The 17,481-nt window shown below is 36.6% G+C and overlaps 1 protein-coding gene across 1 annotated transcript in view; it reads right to left on the reverse strand.

The window, feature by feature from the left end:
* Window positions 1-574: 574 nt before the first annotated feature.
* The window catches only part of LOC580516 (poly(A)-specific ribonuclease PARN), a 55,136-nt gene continuing 38,229 nt past the window's right edge, over window positions 575-17,481 (reverse strand). The window contains exons 15-19 of the mRNA XM_030985117.1: window positions 17,156-17,211; window positions 8,448-8,609; window positions 5,137-5,404; window positions 4,465-4,556; window positions 575-627 (exon numbers count right to left, since the gene is read on the reverse strand). Of these exons, the coding sequence (XP_030840977.1) occupies window positions 575-627; window positions 4,465-4,556; window positions 5,137-5,404; window positions 8,448-8,609; window positions 17,156-17,211 (631 nt within the window). The remainder of the gene's footprint in view (window positions 628-4,464; window positions 4,557-5,136; window positions 5,405-8,447; window positions 8,610-17,155; window positions 17,212-17,481) is intronic.

Here is a 17,481-nt window from a genome sequence, read left to right on the forward strand (position 1 = left end):
ATGATATTAATTTTCCTGGTATGAAATATAATCCTGAATGGGATGAAAAGGGTTCATTGAGACGTCCTTGACTGCAGGGCGAGTACATCTACAATTTCATCTTCCCTGTGTATATCCTCAGGCAGCATTCATGACGAAAAACACGTGCAATAAAATGTAGTTAACTGCAGGCTGAATGCATCTTGTCTTCATGTTTATCTTTCCGATATAGAGTCAAAGGCAGAATGGAATGAAAGTATTCAGTGAGACTCAATTGACAGCAGGATAAACACATCTCGACTTGGTATGAATCTTCCTGAAGTAGTTTCTTATATAGAGCAGGAAGAAAACGCTCAGTTAAACGTAGACAACCATGTTGTGAACATGTCTAAATTCCATATTCATCTTCCTGCCATTAAGTCTCATACAGATGGGTCAAGAAATGTTCGGCCGAACATACATGGCTGCAGTGTGAACATACCTCGGCTTGATACTCATCTTCCCATCATGAAGTTTTCATGCAGGAAGAGATTAGAACGTTCAGTGAAACATAGCTGATTCCAAGACCAAGATCTGCCTCGGGTGGAGAATGCCCCTACCAACTGGCGGATTCTTCAAACAACTTAGTAGGTTCCTTGGCTGCAGCCTCTGTCGTGATAATTCATTAATCAAACACAGATATTATTACATAACAGTTATGAAGGAGGGAATATTTAAAGGAGAACTCCACCCTGATAATAAATTGCTTTTAATAGAAGCAGAAAAATAAGAGAAAAAAACTAAGTGAAAGTTTGAGCAAAATTTGATTAAAATAAGAAAGTAATTAATTTTGGAAGTTGTCATCAGGTAAACACAAATTGGCAACACTGTATCTTGTTAGCTTGTCTCTAACTTGCACTGTACAGAAAATTTCATAAGCTTTTCTTTTCTTAGTTATTAATAACAAAATATATTGATTCATACAGGGGTTTTATAAAAACATATTTGCAATAGTTACATATATTAAAGGTGAATGTATGATTTAATTTTTTCTTGAGGAAAACTATACATTTTTGAAGTTTTTTAGTACTACAGGACAAATGGGAGGGTTCTTAATTTGTGTTTATTTGATTGCACCTTCAAAAATTCATAACTTTCTTATTTGAAATCGGATTTTGCTCAAACTTTCACTGACCTATATCTCTTACTTAATATCAGAGTGGACTTCCCCTTTAACTGTATTATCTAATCATTGGTGTCAAATACCCTGAACATCAGTTGTCATTGATCTGCTTGGTACATGTAAATATCATGGCAAATATTTTGGTCCACCAGTATATCAAGAACAATTCAATTTCAAAACTCAAATTCTTAGGCGCAATGTGCGGCCCACAGCATGAGAAGGGTTTAAAGATGAAGTTGAGTTGTGGCCATGCGATTGCATTATGAAAGAAACGGTGTGGAACCGACCAGAAAAGGTTGATCATCTAGCATATAAGAATGTGTGTGTATTGCAAGGTTCTGGAATCATCAAAATGATAAGAAGTTCGGCCAAGTCTTGGTAAAGTTACAAGCACTTGCACAGAAAGATGTATATGGGACTACACAAACACGTGGCGTAAAAAGCCGGCCCCCCGATTTTTACGATGTGACATGCATATTTAGAATATGAAGGCATTTGAAGAGCCATGCTTTTCAGGGAACATGTCTTAACTGATGTTCTTCCACACTTGCATAATAAGAATGAGTAATGCTCACAAATTATTTTTCCCCTCTTCCCAGAACTCAACCTTCTCTTTAACATTATGCACATTATTTTCCACTTCATTATCTTGTCAGTATAGCATTCAGCAAACACATACATGTACATACATGTATATGTAGCTGAAATAGCAGACCACAGCGAAGATGGCTATCCAATATACATCGAGGGTTAAGTAACTCCATATTTTGCCAAAATGAGTATTTGATATCAAAATGTTCAGAAAAATGTGGGCTTTCCAGGAAACACATAAGACTAACTCAACCCAAAACCTCATTTTAATAAGTCAATGGCTAGCCAAACATAGACTTTACTCCTTAAGGCCCAAGGGCTCAGTGACACATAAACCTCTTTTTCTCAAAATGGCCAAAATGGAGTTATGTCTTTGTGTCACTGACCCCTTTAACATGAACTATTATGTGAAGGGTTATCATGATGGATTCCCTGTTGTTCATATTCATTGTGTTTCCAAGAAATTGGGAGGTAGTACTGGCACGCTCCACCGACACTCATCACTCGACAACCCCAGGCAGTGAAAGCATAGCTGCAGGTGCTGGGGCCCCGTTTCATTAAAAACTTTTTATCTATAACAAATGCTTATTTCTATGATAAATTTGCTCTCAGCCAATCAGATGCCTTGGTTTCAGTAGCTTATAACGGTAGCTTGTAACTTCTTATTGATATCAAGTTTCATGAAACAGGGCCCAGAAAATAATGCTGGCTCCCATGACAACCATTATACCGATGATCACCATTAGTGATGAGATCTAATTGGAATACAGTCTACCAGTCTACCACATGAAGTGATATTGTACTGGTACAGTTTTTTAAATCCTCTACATGAAAGGCAGGGATATGTAAGAAGAGGGGGAGGTGGGGGGGGGGGGGGGTGATATTAAGAAATATATGTCTTTAAAAGCATTCATGAAAATTAGAAACTTGTATAGACAATCTGATAAAAATTAGTGTCTGATATATTTTATCTTCAAAATAAAATAGTCTAGATTGTTGTGTATCTCTATAATGCAAAAAGAGGCCGTTTGTGAAGCTTTTACCATTTTCCCAATATACTTTGCTCAACATTCTCTGCAGTGCAGATGTATTTTAAAATAAAAATAAAAGCTTCTATTAAACTCTCTAACTAGCTTTTATGATAACCCTTCATAATTCATATTTCATTTTCTATCCCAACTTTTGAATTCAATTGCTATGCATCAAAGCCAATAAACATTTATGGTGCAAACTTGCATCACCAATTTTTGCCCATTTATCCAAGTCCAATATTTCACCATTTGTTTCTCCTACCATGTGAACATGACAAATTCAATTTACGCTGAATTTCAGCTTGCCGTCAGGGCCCCATTACACAAAACTTGTCATCAGTGACAACCAACAGTTTTTGTTACAAGCTACTGAAATCCTTGCTCTTGATTGGCTATCAGCAGATTTGTCACTGATATCTGTCATTTTTCATTGAAAAAAGGCTTTGTGAAACAGGTCCCAGGTTCCCATCGCTCTCCTGGGTAAAGAGCGGCACATATACATGTAAATTAATGTCTTACAGAGGGACATAAGAGTCACTCTTGGGATTCTAACTCAAACAACAGGAACGATTCAAAGCTGAATCAATTAATCCTTGATTATTTAATGACATTGCCGTAATCATTTTGTAACTACTTATTCACATCTTTGATATATTTGTCTAAATCTTTTATAATATTGCTGTGCGATGTAACCATTGTTATTTTGTTATGTTGCTTCTGTATTTTGATGTTTGTATTATGATGTAAATATTAGACTGGAGGTTGTATGTCTTTTTTAAATTTTTTTGATAACCAAACCAATTGTATGTTATCTTTGGAATGCCAAATAAATACTACTACAACTAAAGATAATAATAATACTGGATTCATAACATGAAAATTCATCCAAGGGACCATTCATTAGCTGCTGCATGTCGGATGTACCTCTGACAAGCCTTTTAGAGTGTAATATTACCGACTAAAGAGTGCAGAGTACTCATTTTGGAGCCAACAAATTAAAAATTATTAAAAGATATACATTTCTGACACCTCAGTCACACCGTCATACAACTTCAGACCGACTCCAAACCGATCGATCTTTGGCCATAGACGTAATGTAATATTTTTGTTCTGTCTGGTGTCGGTCTTGTCGGTGTGACCAAGGTATGATCATTGATCAGGGGTCTGTTTCATAAAACTTGTTATCTATAACAACTGCTAAATTTCTATGACAAATTTGATCTCAGTCAATCAGATGCATTGATTTCAGTAGCTTATAACAGTAGCTTGTAACTTGTTATTGATAACAAGTTTGCTCTCAGCCAATCACATGTCATGATTTCAGTAGCTTATAACAGTAGCTTGTAACTTGTTATTGATATCAAGTTTGCTCTCAGCCAATCACATGTCATGATTTCAGTAGCTTATAACAGTAGCTTGTAACTTGTTATTGATATCAAGTTTGCTCTCAGCCAATCACATGTCATGATTTCAGTAGCTTATAACAGTAGCTTGTAACTTGTTATTGATATCAAGTTTGCTCTCAGCCAATCACATGTCATGATTTCAGTAGCTTATAACAGTAGCTTGTAACTTGTTATTGATATCAAGTTTGCTCTCAGCCAATCACATGTCATGATTTCAGTAGCTTATAACAGTAGCTTGTAACTTGTTATTGATAACAAGTTTTATGAAACAGGGTCCTGTAGGGATAGAAATTACCATTATCCTCGCTGCTTGCTCTATCTAGTTTCTTGCCTTCTGAAGATGGTATAGGTGGAGTGACACTCTTTCTCGAGACAAAGGGGGTAGCACTAAAAAGAGAATCGATCATTTTCAAAATGAAAATTAGTCAATGAAATATTACTATTCCAGTCAACATCTATCTTATTTAAAGACCAAATGTATTGGTATTGATGAAGGGTTCTTTAATATCAAAAGGATGAGCATGTTTGAGTGAGATTACTTTTGAATTGCTTACCAAGAGAACAGGGCATTGCTTTCATTTCACAGTATTCATTGGTTGATGCTAGGTTAGCTGTACCTTGGACAATCTTTGAAATTTGCTCTGGTGTAGAAATATATTACTGACTAAAGAATGAATGAAAACTCAGTTTAAAGCCAATGACCTGGGCCCCGTCTTACAAAGAGTTGCAAGTCCTCCAATCAATCGCAACTTTGCAGTCTCCTATCTTTTATGTACATAGTTGCAATTGAATTAATCGCAAATAAGTTGCGATTACCGTAATATCAACTCTTTGTAAGACGGGGCCCAGGATATATTTGAACTATAGTTTTTACCTGTTGACACCCTGCATGAAAATTCTTCAAACAGACTAAAACAAAAAATGATAAAGAAATATCTGGCACCCGATGAAATCTTATCAAACTCACTTTGGATCCATCTGTTTGAGCTTCTTGGCCGTACTTGACATAAAGCTAGCGACCTCTGGGTCGTCGAAATTGGCCAATTTATCCGGGGACTCGTCAACCATGGCACGCTTCTTTCCACGAGGGCTCCCGGGTGTCTTCGCTTCGGCGGAGGAGGGGGCTTCTTGGAAAGCTGGGAAGGGGACAAAGTCTCCAGCCATGAACTGAGATTTCTTGTAGTCCGCGTAGGATGTGACCTGGTAGAGAGGGTTCTTCTCTAGGGTCCGTCGAACTGTGAAGAGAAAAGGTATCAAGTAAAATTAGTGAAAACAATACTTAAAGTGACTCAGGAACATTGCCTCAGATTCTGAAACAAAATCTTTGATTTAGCTCATGCTGCAATCATAGTTATAAGCCTTTAGGTCAGTCAGGAATACCATAACTTTTACAAACCCATCGCCTGCCTGCTTATCAAGATATTGATGAATGGAAATCAAAATTTCATTTTTAGTTTTCCTAACGGTTTTTATAGCACTAGAGTCTCTTAGGGAAAATGAGTATAGTAAAACCGATCCCTCAAAGATTTTTTACTTCTTTGAGGCACTTCATGATCAATTTGAAGCGCAATTTTTTAAAATAACACGTGGGGCTCTGCATCTCAGATTTAACATTGTTAAACGATGCCTTGAATAAAGATTTTACTGACAGCAGGGATAATAAAATAAGCTTTTTTTGAAGGGGCTCCTAATTGAACTATCTAGATTCTGCATGCACACTTCCAAGAAAAGTCATAAGCCATAGACCTATGGTGACAGAGCACTGACATGAGGAGGCCCAAAACTTTGGAACGCTCTCCCAGTATCGCTAAGCTCGATGACAGACGTTGAGGTGTTTAAGAAAGGACTAAAAAAGTGTTTTCAGTGATTATGAATTATCAATTGTATAGTACATTGAAAGGGCCTACGCTCCTGAAATGCGCTAACAGGAGAACAATATATCATGATCATTATGTAAGCTCTGCGTTATCATTTTGAAATTTAATAGGTCAAAAAAAAAATCATAATTGAAAACTTTCCTAAAAGTATTAGGGCAAAATATTTATTATTAGCAAGATTTAAATCATTTTTATTTTTGACATTTGAAGTTTGTAACTGGCAGTATTCTATTCATACCATTCGTTGTGGAAAACAAGGTCTTTAGATCTGAAATTTTGCACATACTTTCAAAAACTTGTTTTGCTACTATGGATAATTTGTTGTGATAAGATTTTGAGGGCTTGCAAGTCCCTGAAAAGGGCTTTAAATATATTGCTTGGGGAGATGAAGAAAAAAAAGGCTGCCGATTTTGTTTCATAAGAAAAATGATGTGATTCTCAGTTTAACCAAATTTGTTCAACTTTGTCTGAACAGCAATGGTACATGGTTCAGAAACTTGGAATGTAAAGACGATAGAAGAAGGTTCCTTGAGGCAACAGACAGAGCCATGATACAGATAACATGTAGTGTGAAACTGTCTGATAGAAAGAACACAAGTGTGCTCAAGGAAAGATTGACCTGGGAAGAAACATTAGTGGAACTGGTAAAACAAAGTGGATTGAGAAGGGAAGATGATTGATGAAACTGTGAAAAGAGCATGGGATCTGCCGGAAGTGGATGGCATAAGATGGAAAGGAAGACCGAGGATTTCATGGAAAGGTATGGTGGAGAAAGAAAGCAGTAAGGTTTGTCATCATGGTGCAGAAGTCGGTAATCCCTCATAAGTGGGAAAATACTGACGTTAAAACATAATGCTGCTGCTGCTGATGATGATGACAATGTTCTTGGGAAGCAATAGCTGCCTTTAGCTAAGGGGAGGGATTAAGGTGTACCAATCACAAACAAATTTATGTAGGTGCATATGGGTGCGTCGAGAAGTCTACCGGTACTCATACGTCACTTTACGCTTATTAAGAGTGCATTTAAAATTGCAATATCACTTTATAATTGAAAACCATATTCAAAGTATAGTATAGTGACATGGAAGCTCTAACATAAAGAGGAAGAAAGGTTAGAGAGTGCTGTAAATGTCAATGATCTACATAATCTATTTGCATCATGTTCTTCTGCGAAATGAACAAGAGAGGAAGCTGTATACAGTGACCAGGCGGTCAAGATAGGCGATCTGGGAATTAATTTTCATAGAGCCTTTTGCTCTGGAAGCAATGTACATAGTTAAGTATACGTGTATAGGGTGAGGTAAAAGGTGAGATAGTGCCCTAAATGTCAATGATCTACATAATCTATTCCCATCATGTTCTACTGTGAAATGAACTCGAGAGGAAGCTGTATACAGTGACCAGACGGTCAAGAGAGTTGATCTGGGAATTGAATTTCATAGAGCCTCTCACTCCGGAAGCGATGAACATAGAATATGTATATAAATCCTCTGGTTTCTCTATGCCAAGGGCAAGGTTTCCACGGAGGTAGGATTTCAAATGGCATTTAAATACAGGATGTGTCTTTCCTAGCACAGTGTACATTTCATCTATAACACATTTTTTTGGTATGTACATCTGGGGAGTGTTTCACAAAGACTAAGATCGCCTTTAAGTTGGACTTAATTACGGCAGGCCATTCATGACACTGGTTGCACTCACCATTATGATCTTTAGATATTATTTCTTCCTTTAATATTGAACTATCAGAACATTTAAATGCCCTAGATTTGTGACCATGATTTGTACGTCCCTTGATAGACAAATGCCAGTAAATGGTGAGAGAAAACAGTGGCATGAACGGCCTGCCATAGTTAAGTCAAACTTAAAGTCGATCTTAGTCTGCTTGAAACACTCCCCTGGGCCTATATTCATAAAACCTTAGCTAATTACATACATGTAGACAAAAGGACATAGCTTGAGATGATAACTGGGCTGAGTAAAGTTTTAAGAATATGTGCCCTGGATCCATATTCATAAACCCTTACTAAGCCTTGTTTGCAAACTGAAATGAAATGCTTTTAAAAAAAATACATTTCTGATGTGGAAAAAATGTTATATGAATAAAAAATAATATATAATAAATAATAAATAAATAATACAAAATGAATAATAAGTAATAAATAATAAATGAATAATGAATATTGAATAAATAACAGTTAATGAACAATAAATAAATAAATAACACAAAATAAATAATAAGTAATAAATAATAAATTAATAATAACTATTAATAGTTAACGAATAATAAACAATAAATGAATAAAAAATACTGAATAAATAATAAATAATAAATAATGAATAATAAATGATGAATAATAAATAATGAATAATAAATAATGATAATATATGTATTTCTTACCCTGTGAGGCTCTATCTTTCTTCATCAAGCCAACCATAGCGGACTTGTCGTCAATCCAGCTGATCATGATGTTGCCAAAGGGAGTGAAGAGGTCATAGAGGTCAGTTGATTTCCATTCCGACGGAAAGCGCACATGGAAGATGTGATCTCTGGAAGGTTGCACTGAGAGTGATGAAACAAAAATAATGATTTCATTGATTATATCTTTTGATGATGATGACCAATGCCTCACTACCATTAATAAAGAAAGCATGTATATAATTGTTAACAACCAACGGCTTTAAGTCCTGTTCGAGGGCCTTGGTAATGAGGATTATGGCCTTACTGCTATTAAAAGCATGTATATGATTGTAAGTAAACAACCAGGGGACCGACGGCTTTAAGTCCTCTCCAAGGGACTTGGTAATGGGGATTAATGCTTTACTGCTAAGAAAGCATGTTTTTTTTGTAAGTAAACAGCCAGGGAACCAACGGCTTTAAGACCTCTCCGAGGGACTTGGTAATGAGGATTAATGCCTTACTGCTAAGAAAGCATGTATGATTTAAAGTAAACAACCAAGGGACCAACGGCTTTGAGTCCTCTCTGAGGGACTTGGTAATGAGGATTAATGCCTTACTGCTATTAAAGAAGGCATGTATATGATTGAAAGTAAACAGCCAGGGAACCAACGGCTTTAAGACCTCTTCGAGGGACTTGGTAATAAGGAATAATGCCTTATCAAAGGGCACAAGCACACTGACTTGGTTTTGAACATGATCTGTGCCTGTGGAAGGTTGCACTGGCAGTCTGGCATACAAAGAGGGATGATATAGTATATTGATTTAATTGTTTTATCATCCAAACAAAATGTTATTACTTCAAATGTTGTGTTAATATTCTTCTGGCAAAGTAATGTACAAACTTTAATACTGGTTAACAGAAAATGAAAAGAAGGTTGCGTAACTTGTTTATCATTCCAAAAATTGATGTTTGTTGGTGATGTTTGAATGAGCACTGCCACTGCCACCATACCATGAAAGGGGGGGGGGGGCATGCCATTTATGTGAACCCAACAGTTGATTCAGATCTACATTCAGTTATTGTCATTGGGAGTTTGGAATGAAAAGATTAAATGTATCATGAAAACCGAATGTGATGAGCTTGTCTTTTGTTCAACAACTGTATGGCTCGTTCTCATGTTTAAGAAAAAAAAAAAAAAAAAAAAAAAAAATCGCTTTAGAATGTACTTTAGCATGTACTGCATGGGCTGTTTTCATGAGGTCATGTATAGTTACATGATAATATTTGGTTGCTAGCCCTAGTTCTTTGGATCTATAGAAAACAGATTTTTAACGAGTGATTGACTTTTGGCATACTTTTTATAAATTCATTCATATAATTATTATAAAGAACATATATCCCTCATTCAGCACTCAAATATGGGAAATCAAGGCACATTGTTTGTCTCAACTTTAAAGGTAAAGACCAGTTTTGGAAACGCCCCCCTCTCAAAAAATGAAATGGAAGCTCTTCTTACCAATCATGTGAAAGAATAAGTTTTTACTAATACATGATGATACAAATTTTGCCGAGAAGCAGCCTACTTATTAATATATTTGGTAAATTAGTATATCTATTTGGACCTGATAGATATAACGCATGTGTCGCGCACGTGTGCGTAGTCCCATATACATCTTTTTGTGTACAGTGCTTGTAACTTTACCAAGACTAGGCCAAATTTCTTATCATTTTGATGATTCCAGAACCTTGCAGTACACACCAATACTTGTATGCTAGATGATCAACCTTTTCTGATCGATTCCACAACGTTTCTTTCACAATGCAATCGCATGACCAGAACTGATCTTTATCTTTACCATAATCATTTTTTTAATTAATACCGGCACAGCAATTTAAAGAATTAACATGAAGTTGTGGTGCATTTTTATTCTGTAAATGCGCAAGACATTTAAAAATGCATGTTCCTCTATTTCATGCTTGTTGGTGTGAAGTATATAAAAATACAGGCTTAATTCCCTTCTGGCTCCAAACAGTGTGTGCATGATACATTGATAGCTGATTGAATTAAACTCCCAAGGGGATCTTTTTCTGCTTTTGTTTGGGACCCCCTCCCCTATGAGCATAATTTACCAAACAAATAGGTTGGTAAGAAAAGAAGACAGGTAGGTATTATTTCCCCTTAAATGGATAAAGAACTTGATTTAAAAGACTGAAATCTTCTGTAGATAACCAGTTTCTACACTCTATTTTTTGACGAAAATGCTGAACATGTTTATTTGCTGTTTCCATGGAGATAACAAGTTTAAATTAAGAATGAATTGGAGCGATCAAGCGATTAGCCGCAAAACAGTCCAATCTCAACGTAATGTCTGCTGAGAGCCAGAAAGGTATTATAAACTCTAACTTTTAATGTTCACTATTGTTCAGTCACCTAAACTCTATTCTGTGAGAAAGGTCTCTCATATTTTGTGGTTCATTCTTATTGTGGAAATTGCCTCGGTGTGCTGCAAACTGTGAAAAAATAAGATTTATTGACAAAACCGCAAGGGTATACCGGTATCATCGTTTTTTGCAATAAAACAAGAAGTTCGAATTAGTCCATTCTGTCAGATATGATGTTTGCAGCTGGCAAATATGAACAAAGTTAGCCCTAGTTTGCTACAAACTGTGAAAATAAAAATAAAATGCCCTGTCACAATTTTTTTTTTTTTTTTTTTTTGGGGGGGGGGGGGGGGGGGAGGGGATAAAACCGTAAGGGTTGGGGTTGATCACTTTTAACACAACACATAAGTGCTTAAAATCTACCTAAGTGGCAATAAATCATATAGGTAATATTATGATTTGAGACGGAGAGAGAGAGAGAGAGAAATAAGCGATCAAAACACACAAATTACACATTACATGCCAGTGCCATTCAGGCACTTAAGGATTCCAGGGTGCTGGGTAATGCCGGGTGAAAAGAACAGACCGAGTTAATTGGAGTATGACCGTGAAAAAGTGACCAGAATAAATGGTATGCATCCATAGACATATAGAGCAATGTATTCAACTGCATTCAGAGGAGAGGAAAAGAGGGCAGCCATAACAGATTATGGCAAAACCACAATCCATTTTAAACATTAAAAAGAAAATTATGATCAACGAGTTCAGTTCTGATTACAAATCTTTCAAAAGACATGTCAATAATCCAATTAATAAAATGGTTGCAAGATTGTATTAATATTGCGAGTGGGGTTATAACTGATGGGGGGATTTTGGTCAATGGAATTGAAGTAATTGAGCAATGCATGCTCATTTTTGTCAACATGCAAGCCACATTCAATTAGAGTTTCTAAGAAGGGTGATAACTGCCCAGGGGTAGGGTAGAGCAGACCTGCCAACCTCTGGAGTTCAAAAACTGTATTCCTTAATCCCAAAAGTTGTATTTTATTGACAGAAGTTGTATTCTTAAAAATAAACATGGACTGTTACGCGGATCAATTTTTTTTATGGATCATTTGTTGAATATGCATGATTTCGTTACAACTGTTGTGTTTGATGAACCAATGAACATCCCCAAATTGCCAATTTGAAATGCTTGTAGGATACTTTACAGGACAGAATGGGCATTTTGCCATTGAAAATGGCTAACACACACACAAAATACCCACATAAAAAAAAAAAATAAAAAAAAAAAAAAACTTTTTTTGTTTGTTTTTGAAAATCGTATTTTATTCAGGAAAATCGTACTGTCGTATTTGCTTCTAAAAATCGTACTAAATACGACTAAATCGTACTGGTTGGCAGGTCTGGTAGAGTAGTGAGTGGTCTTGTAACCCTGAAGTCTCAGATTCAAAACACAATTACAGTAATGCACTCAGTCAGTGCCCTAATAAGGTACAGTCTAACCTACTTTAACGACCACCTGTCTACAAAGACCACACCTTTTGTTCCCTTGAAAATGGTTTCTCATTGAAACATGTACTAAAGGAACCTGTACATAAAGAGACCACCTGCCCATAAAGACCACTATTCTTGTCTCCCTTTGGTGGTCTTTATAGACAGGTTTCACTGTATCAATGCTTACTTAGAAGTCCCTCTGAATGGATTAAGGTCAATATGTTTACTAGTTGCTTATCAAAACGCTAACACTTGCTTTTTCAGCAGCCTGGTAAAACAACAACCACAACAATGATTAATCAATTAGTCAATTATTGAACATTTCCTGGAGTAGTACACATCTTGATTCCAATGGCGCTTAAGAATACTTAAATTGAATGAAAATAGAGTAAATTTTTAAAAAATGAGAAAAAGCAGGTACTTTTATTGTAATACCAGATTCCACCCCCCCCCCCCCTCTTTGCCTACCACCCGACATACATTGTACATACCTATTGTAATAGATATGGTATTCTATTTTCAAATATTGAAAAAATCACACTTTGGAATTGTCTCTCACTCTCTCAGAGTCTTTCCCTTACCACAAAAGCAGCTCAAAATCTCAACTTTACAATTGTCAATGTTACATCACATTGAAAGAGCAGAGGAGGGCCAACATTTTCACATAGTTTAACACTCTCAACAGGCTGGATTCAACCTTAACACCATTGGATCGATTGTGAATCTAACGTTCTAATTTTGTTGTCAATCCTCTGCCCTTCTTAATAGATATTTAACATTTGAGTTTTAGAGCAAGCATTTCAATGTTGCCTGCTGAAAGCCATAAGGACGTTATACTCATATGAACACAACCGTACATGTTTTAACACCCTTCTGAATAGCGATTTAACATTTGAGTTTTATAGAGCGAACACGTTTCAATATATACGTTTCAAAGCCCCAGGGACATTAAACTCATATGAACACAACCAAACAAGTTTAAATGTCCGTCTGAATAGAGATTTAAGATTTGAGTTTTAGAGCGAACACGTTTCTATATACGTTTGAAAGCCATAAGGACGTTATACTCCCATGAACACAACTGTAACAGTTTTAAAGCCTACATGTATCTGCACTAGTTTGGCCAGGAGGGATTTGACCTCCCTGCATGGTGGTTAGGTGGCTATCTCATCAAATCAGCTCTCAATAAACATAAGAAAAAGGGGACCATCGGGGATCAACAGGTACCGCTTAGGCATTGTTGGCTATATAGAGGGCGCAAGTAGTTACAAGTAGTGCAGTGGGGCTTTAATGCCCTTCTGGATCTCAGCAGATCAGATTACCCCTAGGTAGGTGCACTGTACTTTTCTGGTATTGTTATGGAAATGGCATTTATCAGATCAGATTGAAATGCATGTACAACAAAGAAGAACACTACAAACTGGGTGAGGCAAGCAAGCATGGCTTTCACAGATAGCCTGCCTGCATGCATTTACATGCACATTAACGGAATGGGATTTAAAAACAAAAAAAAATTAAAGGAGGGGGGGGGGGGGGGGGGGGTGGGGGAACCACAGTAAAAGAGACCTACCATTAAAACCATTTTGCTCTGATCTTTTTTAGGTTAATTCTCTGGTATACTATATTAAACTAGATGGAATTCGACTGCGCGCAGTCGAAAATGATGCCTCCGTCATAGAGCAATTTTACAAACCGAAACGGAAGAAATTTTTCAAATTCAAGTTCAATTGTAATCCATTAACATGTTCTCAGAATATCGTGATTACAAGCAATTTCTCATATACATATATGACCCTTTGATCTTTGACCTCATGACCCTAAAATCTACTCAGTTCATTGGCTCTGCAAGATTTCCTGAGTTAAATAGTAATCCATCTGTCAGTTCTAATGAGAATGCGTCCACAAGCTATTTTTGCATACATAATGAGCCCATGACCTTTGATCTTATGAACCATTCATTGGCTCTGCAAGATACATAAATGATCTAAGTTTGGCAGGAATCCATCAATCTGTTCTAATGATAATACGATCACAAGCTATTTTTGCATACATAATGAGCCGCATGACCTTGACCTTTACCTCATGACCCCAAAATCTAATCAGTTCATCAGCTCTGCAAGTAACATACATGACCTAAGTTTGGCAGGAATCCATCAATCGGTTCTTGAGATAAGGCGATCACGAGCTGTTTTTGCATACACAATGTGCGCTGTGACCTTTGACCTCGTGACCCCAAAATCTAATCAGTTCATTGGTATTTGCAAGATACATACATGACCAAAGTTTGGCAGGAATCCATCAATCGGTTCTTCAGATAACGCGATCACAAGCTGTTTTTGCATACATAATGAGCCCTGTGACCTTTGACCTTTGACCTCGTGACCCCAAAATCTAATCAGTTCATCAGCTCTGCAAGATACATACATGACCAAAGTTTGGCAGGAATCCATCAATCGGTTGTTCAGACAAAGTTTGGCAGGAATCCATCAATCGGTTGTTCAGATAACGCGATCACAAGCTGTTTTTGCATACATAATGAGCCCTGTGACCTTTGACCTTTGACCTCGTGACCCAAAATGTAATCAGATTGTTTTCCTATAGTGATACACACTATCACTAAGTTTGAAGTTTAAATCTCCAGTGGTTCTTGAGATATCATGATAACAATCTCAATGTATGGAATTTCATAAGTTGACCTCTGTGACCCTTGACCTTTGACATACGTGCTCCAAAATCTAATCAGATCGTCTTCCTATGGTGATACATACTATCCTTAAGTTTGAAGTTTAAATCTCAAATGGTTCTTGAGATATCGCGCTAACAAACTCAATACAAGGAATTTCATAAGTTGACCTCTGTGACCTGTGACCTTTGACCTACGTACTCCAAAATCTAATCAGATCGTCTTCCTATGGTGATAAATACTATTCCCGAGTCTTAAGTTTAAATCTTAAATGGTTCTTGAGATATTGTGATAACGGTCAAACGGGACGGACGGACGGACGTACGGACGGACGGACGTACGGACGGACGTACGGACGTACGGACGGACAACCCGAAAACATGATGCCTCCGGCACCACCTTCGGTGGCGGAGGCATAAAAAGTCACAACTTTTGATCACTTTGCTGTCCCAATTTTTTACCACAAATAGAAGGGGGAAATAAAGGGGGAAAACAAAGGGGGGAAACAGATTGTTATACTTAGTCTGATCAAAGCTCTAGTAACGCTATGAACTTAATAATCATCAGATAATCTACATACCGGTACCGGTACATAAAATACTGTAATGAGATTAGTAACATATGGGACAAAATACTTTCAAAGAAAAAATGTTTCTTTAAAAGTAAAAGCAACTACAATACATGTAGTAAAGAACCGATAACTGCAATCTACAATGTCTTCTTTGAGAAGCATGTCATGTCATAGAGTTCACTCAGAAAGGCTATTTTTAAGCATACGGTAACATGCTTTTATTTGAGAGCATCGGAACAACATCCTCCTTTGGACTACTGACCTTGGACTCCCTCCGGCAGAAACACCATACACATAAGGCCTGTCTTCATCAGCCCGAGTTTGCCAAATAACCCCCTATTTTAACCATCCCGATTGTTAATTTGCGGCTTCATCAGCCTGCAGTTGCAATTAGTGGGATATTTGTCAAGAAAATATCCCGAGAAAGCTTGGTCTTGTTTCCAAAATATTCCGCTATTCAGGAAATAAGGTGCTGATTTGCGCCCGTCCAAGGTAGTTTATGATGAGCCTATCGGTCTGGTGAAGAGGCAATTTTGAACTTCGGGATAATATCCCAATTCTGAAAATAGCAGGTTATTTGGCAAACTCGAGCTGATGAAGACAGGCCTGAAGTCATTACTGTTTCTTGCATGTCACATCATCAAAGTGTTAAAGCAAACTGGAAAGAATTACAAAGGATTCATGTCTACACCCTGAGGGAGACAAGACCAAACAACTGAGGGGGTAATCACTCTTTGGTGAGCTATCTACCTCCCAGAGTTGGGCCAAATTAGTTCAAGCGAGGGAGCAATATCTTTTAAATGGAAAATAATGCTTTGCTATGGGTTGGCTTGTTTTTATAAATACATACATACAAAAGCATTTAAAAGAGGAAAAAGCTAGATGAATTTAAAGTAGGTCTATTCAGCCATTAATAAAAATAACACTTCCCAGAGGTCCAGTGGCGTGCATGCCAAACATAGCAGCATACAACTATATTGTTACCTCACTGGAAGGGAGTTGGCAAAACTATGATGTATAAATGGCTCTGGCCAGTGTGTGATTACCTTTTATCTAAACTATTGTAAATTTATCCCATAGCAATCAAATATCAAGCTAACTTGATGATAGTATCTGCTGAAAGCAAGAAGACTTGCATCATTCTACAAATTTATGCATTTCTGGCTTTCAACCTGTGATATCATGAATATAAACGCCTATTATTTCATGAATGTATGTAACATAACATTATTTCTAGGGCCAAATTGGTAATCATTCAAGAAAATGTCTTATTTGGCTAAATATTCAGTTTTCATGACTTAACTACCATAGAATTCTTGTTCCATGACTCAAACATCACAGGATACAGCTTTCATGACTTCAATATCCAGGATTCAATTGTAAGAACTAACATAATTTACCGGTAGGCAAACATTTTCCTTCGCATTAAACAGTTTGTCCAATGCCATAAAAAGTAAAAAGTTGAGTAAACAATTTTTTAGAAAGAAAGGGCCAAGAAATAACATTTTAACATGAATGATCAAGGCAAGACATTATTGGAAACTCAATAATTAAAAGAAAATTAAAAAACTTACAATCTGGTCCGTCTAAATTCAAGTATGGCATGTCTGCAATTCTGTGTAGAAACATCCTATGCAGATGAAAAGGAGAAGAAAAAAAAAAAGACTTTGTAAACTCTATGCCCATAGTCATTCTGATAATACTAAGAAAAGGCTTTTCAAATTTAGCAACAGGTTGAATTACATGAAAGCAGAAAAAAGAGAAATAGGTTGGCAAAAGTGTGAAAGAAATGACATTAATGCATAAAAGCAGTTGTAAATGTTAGAAAACGTAGAAAAGAAATATTTGAGAAACATGGAGGTGTTTCAAGTTCGCAGATAATTTATAATTCAAATTATCT

This window comes from Strongylocentrotus purpuratus, unplaced genomic scaffold, assembly GCF_000002235.5.
Source record: "Strongylocentrotus purpuratus isolate Spur 01 unplaced genomic scaffold, Spur_5.0 spur5_scaffold_14, whole genome shotgun sequence".
NCBI lineage: Eukaryota > Metazoa > Echinodermata > Echinoidea > Camarodonta > Strongylocentrotidae > Strongylocentrotus > Strongylocentrotus purpuratus.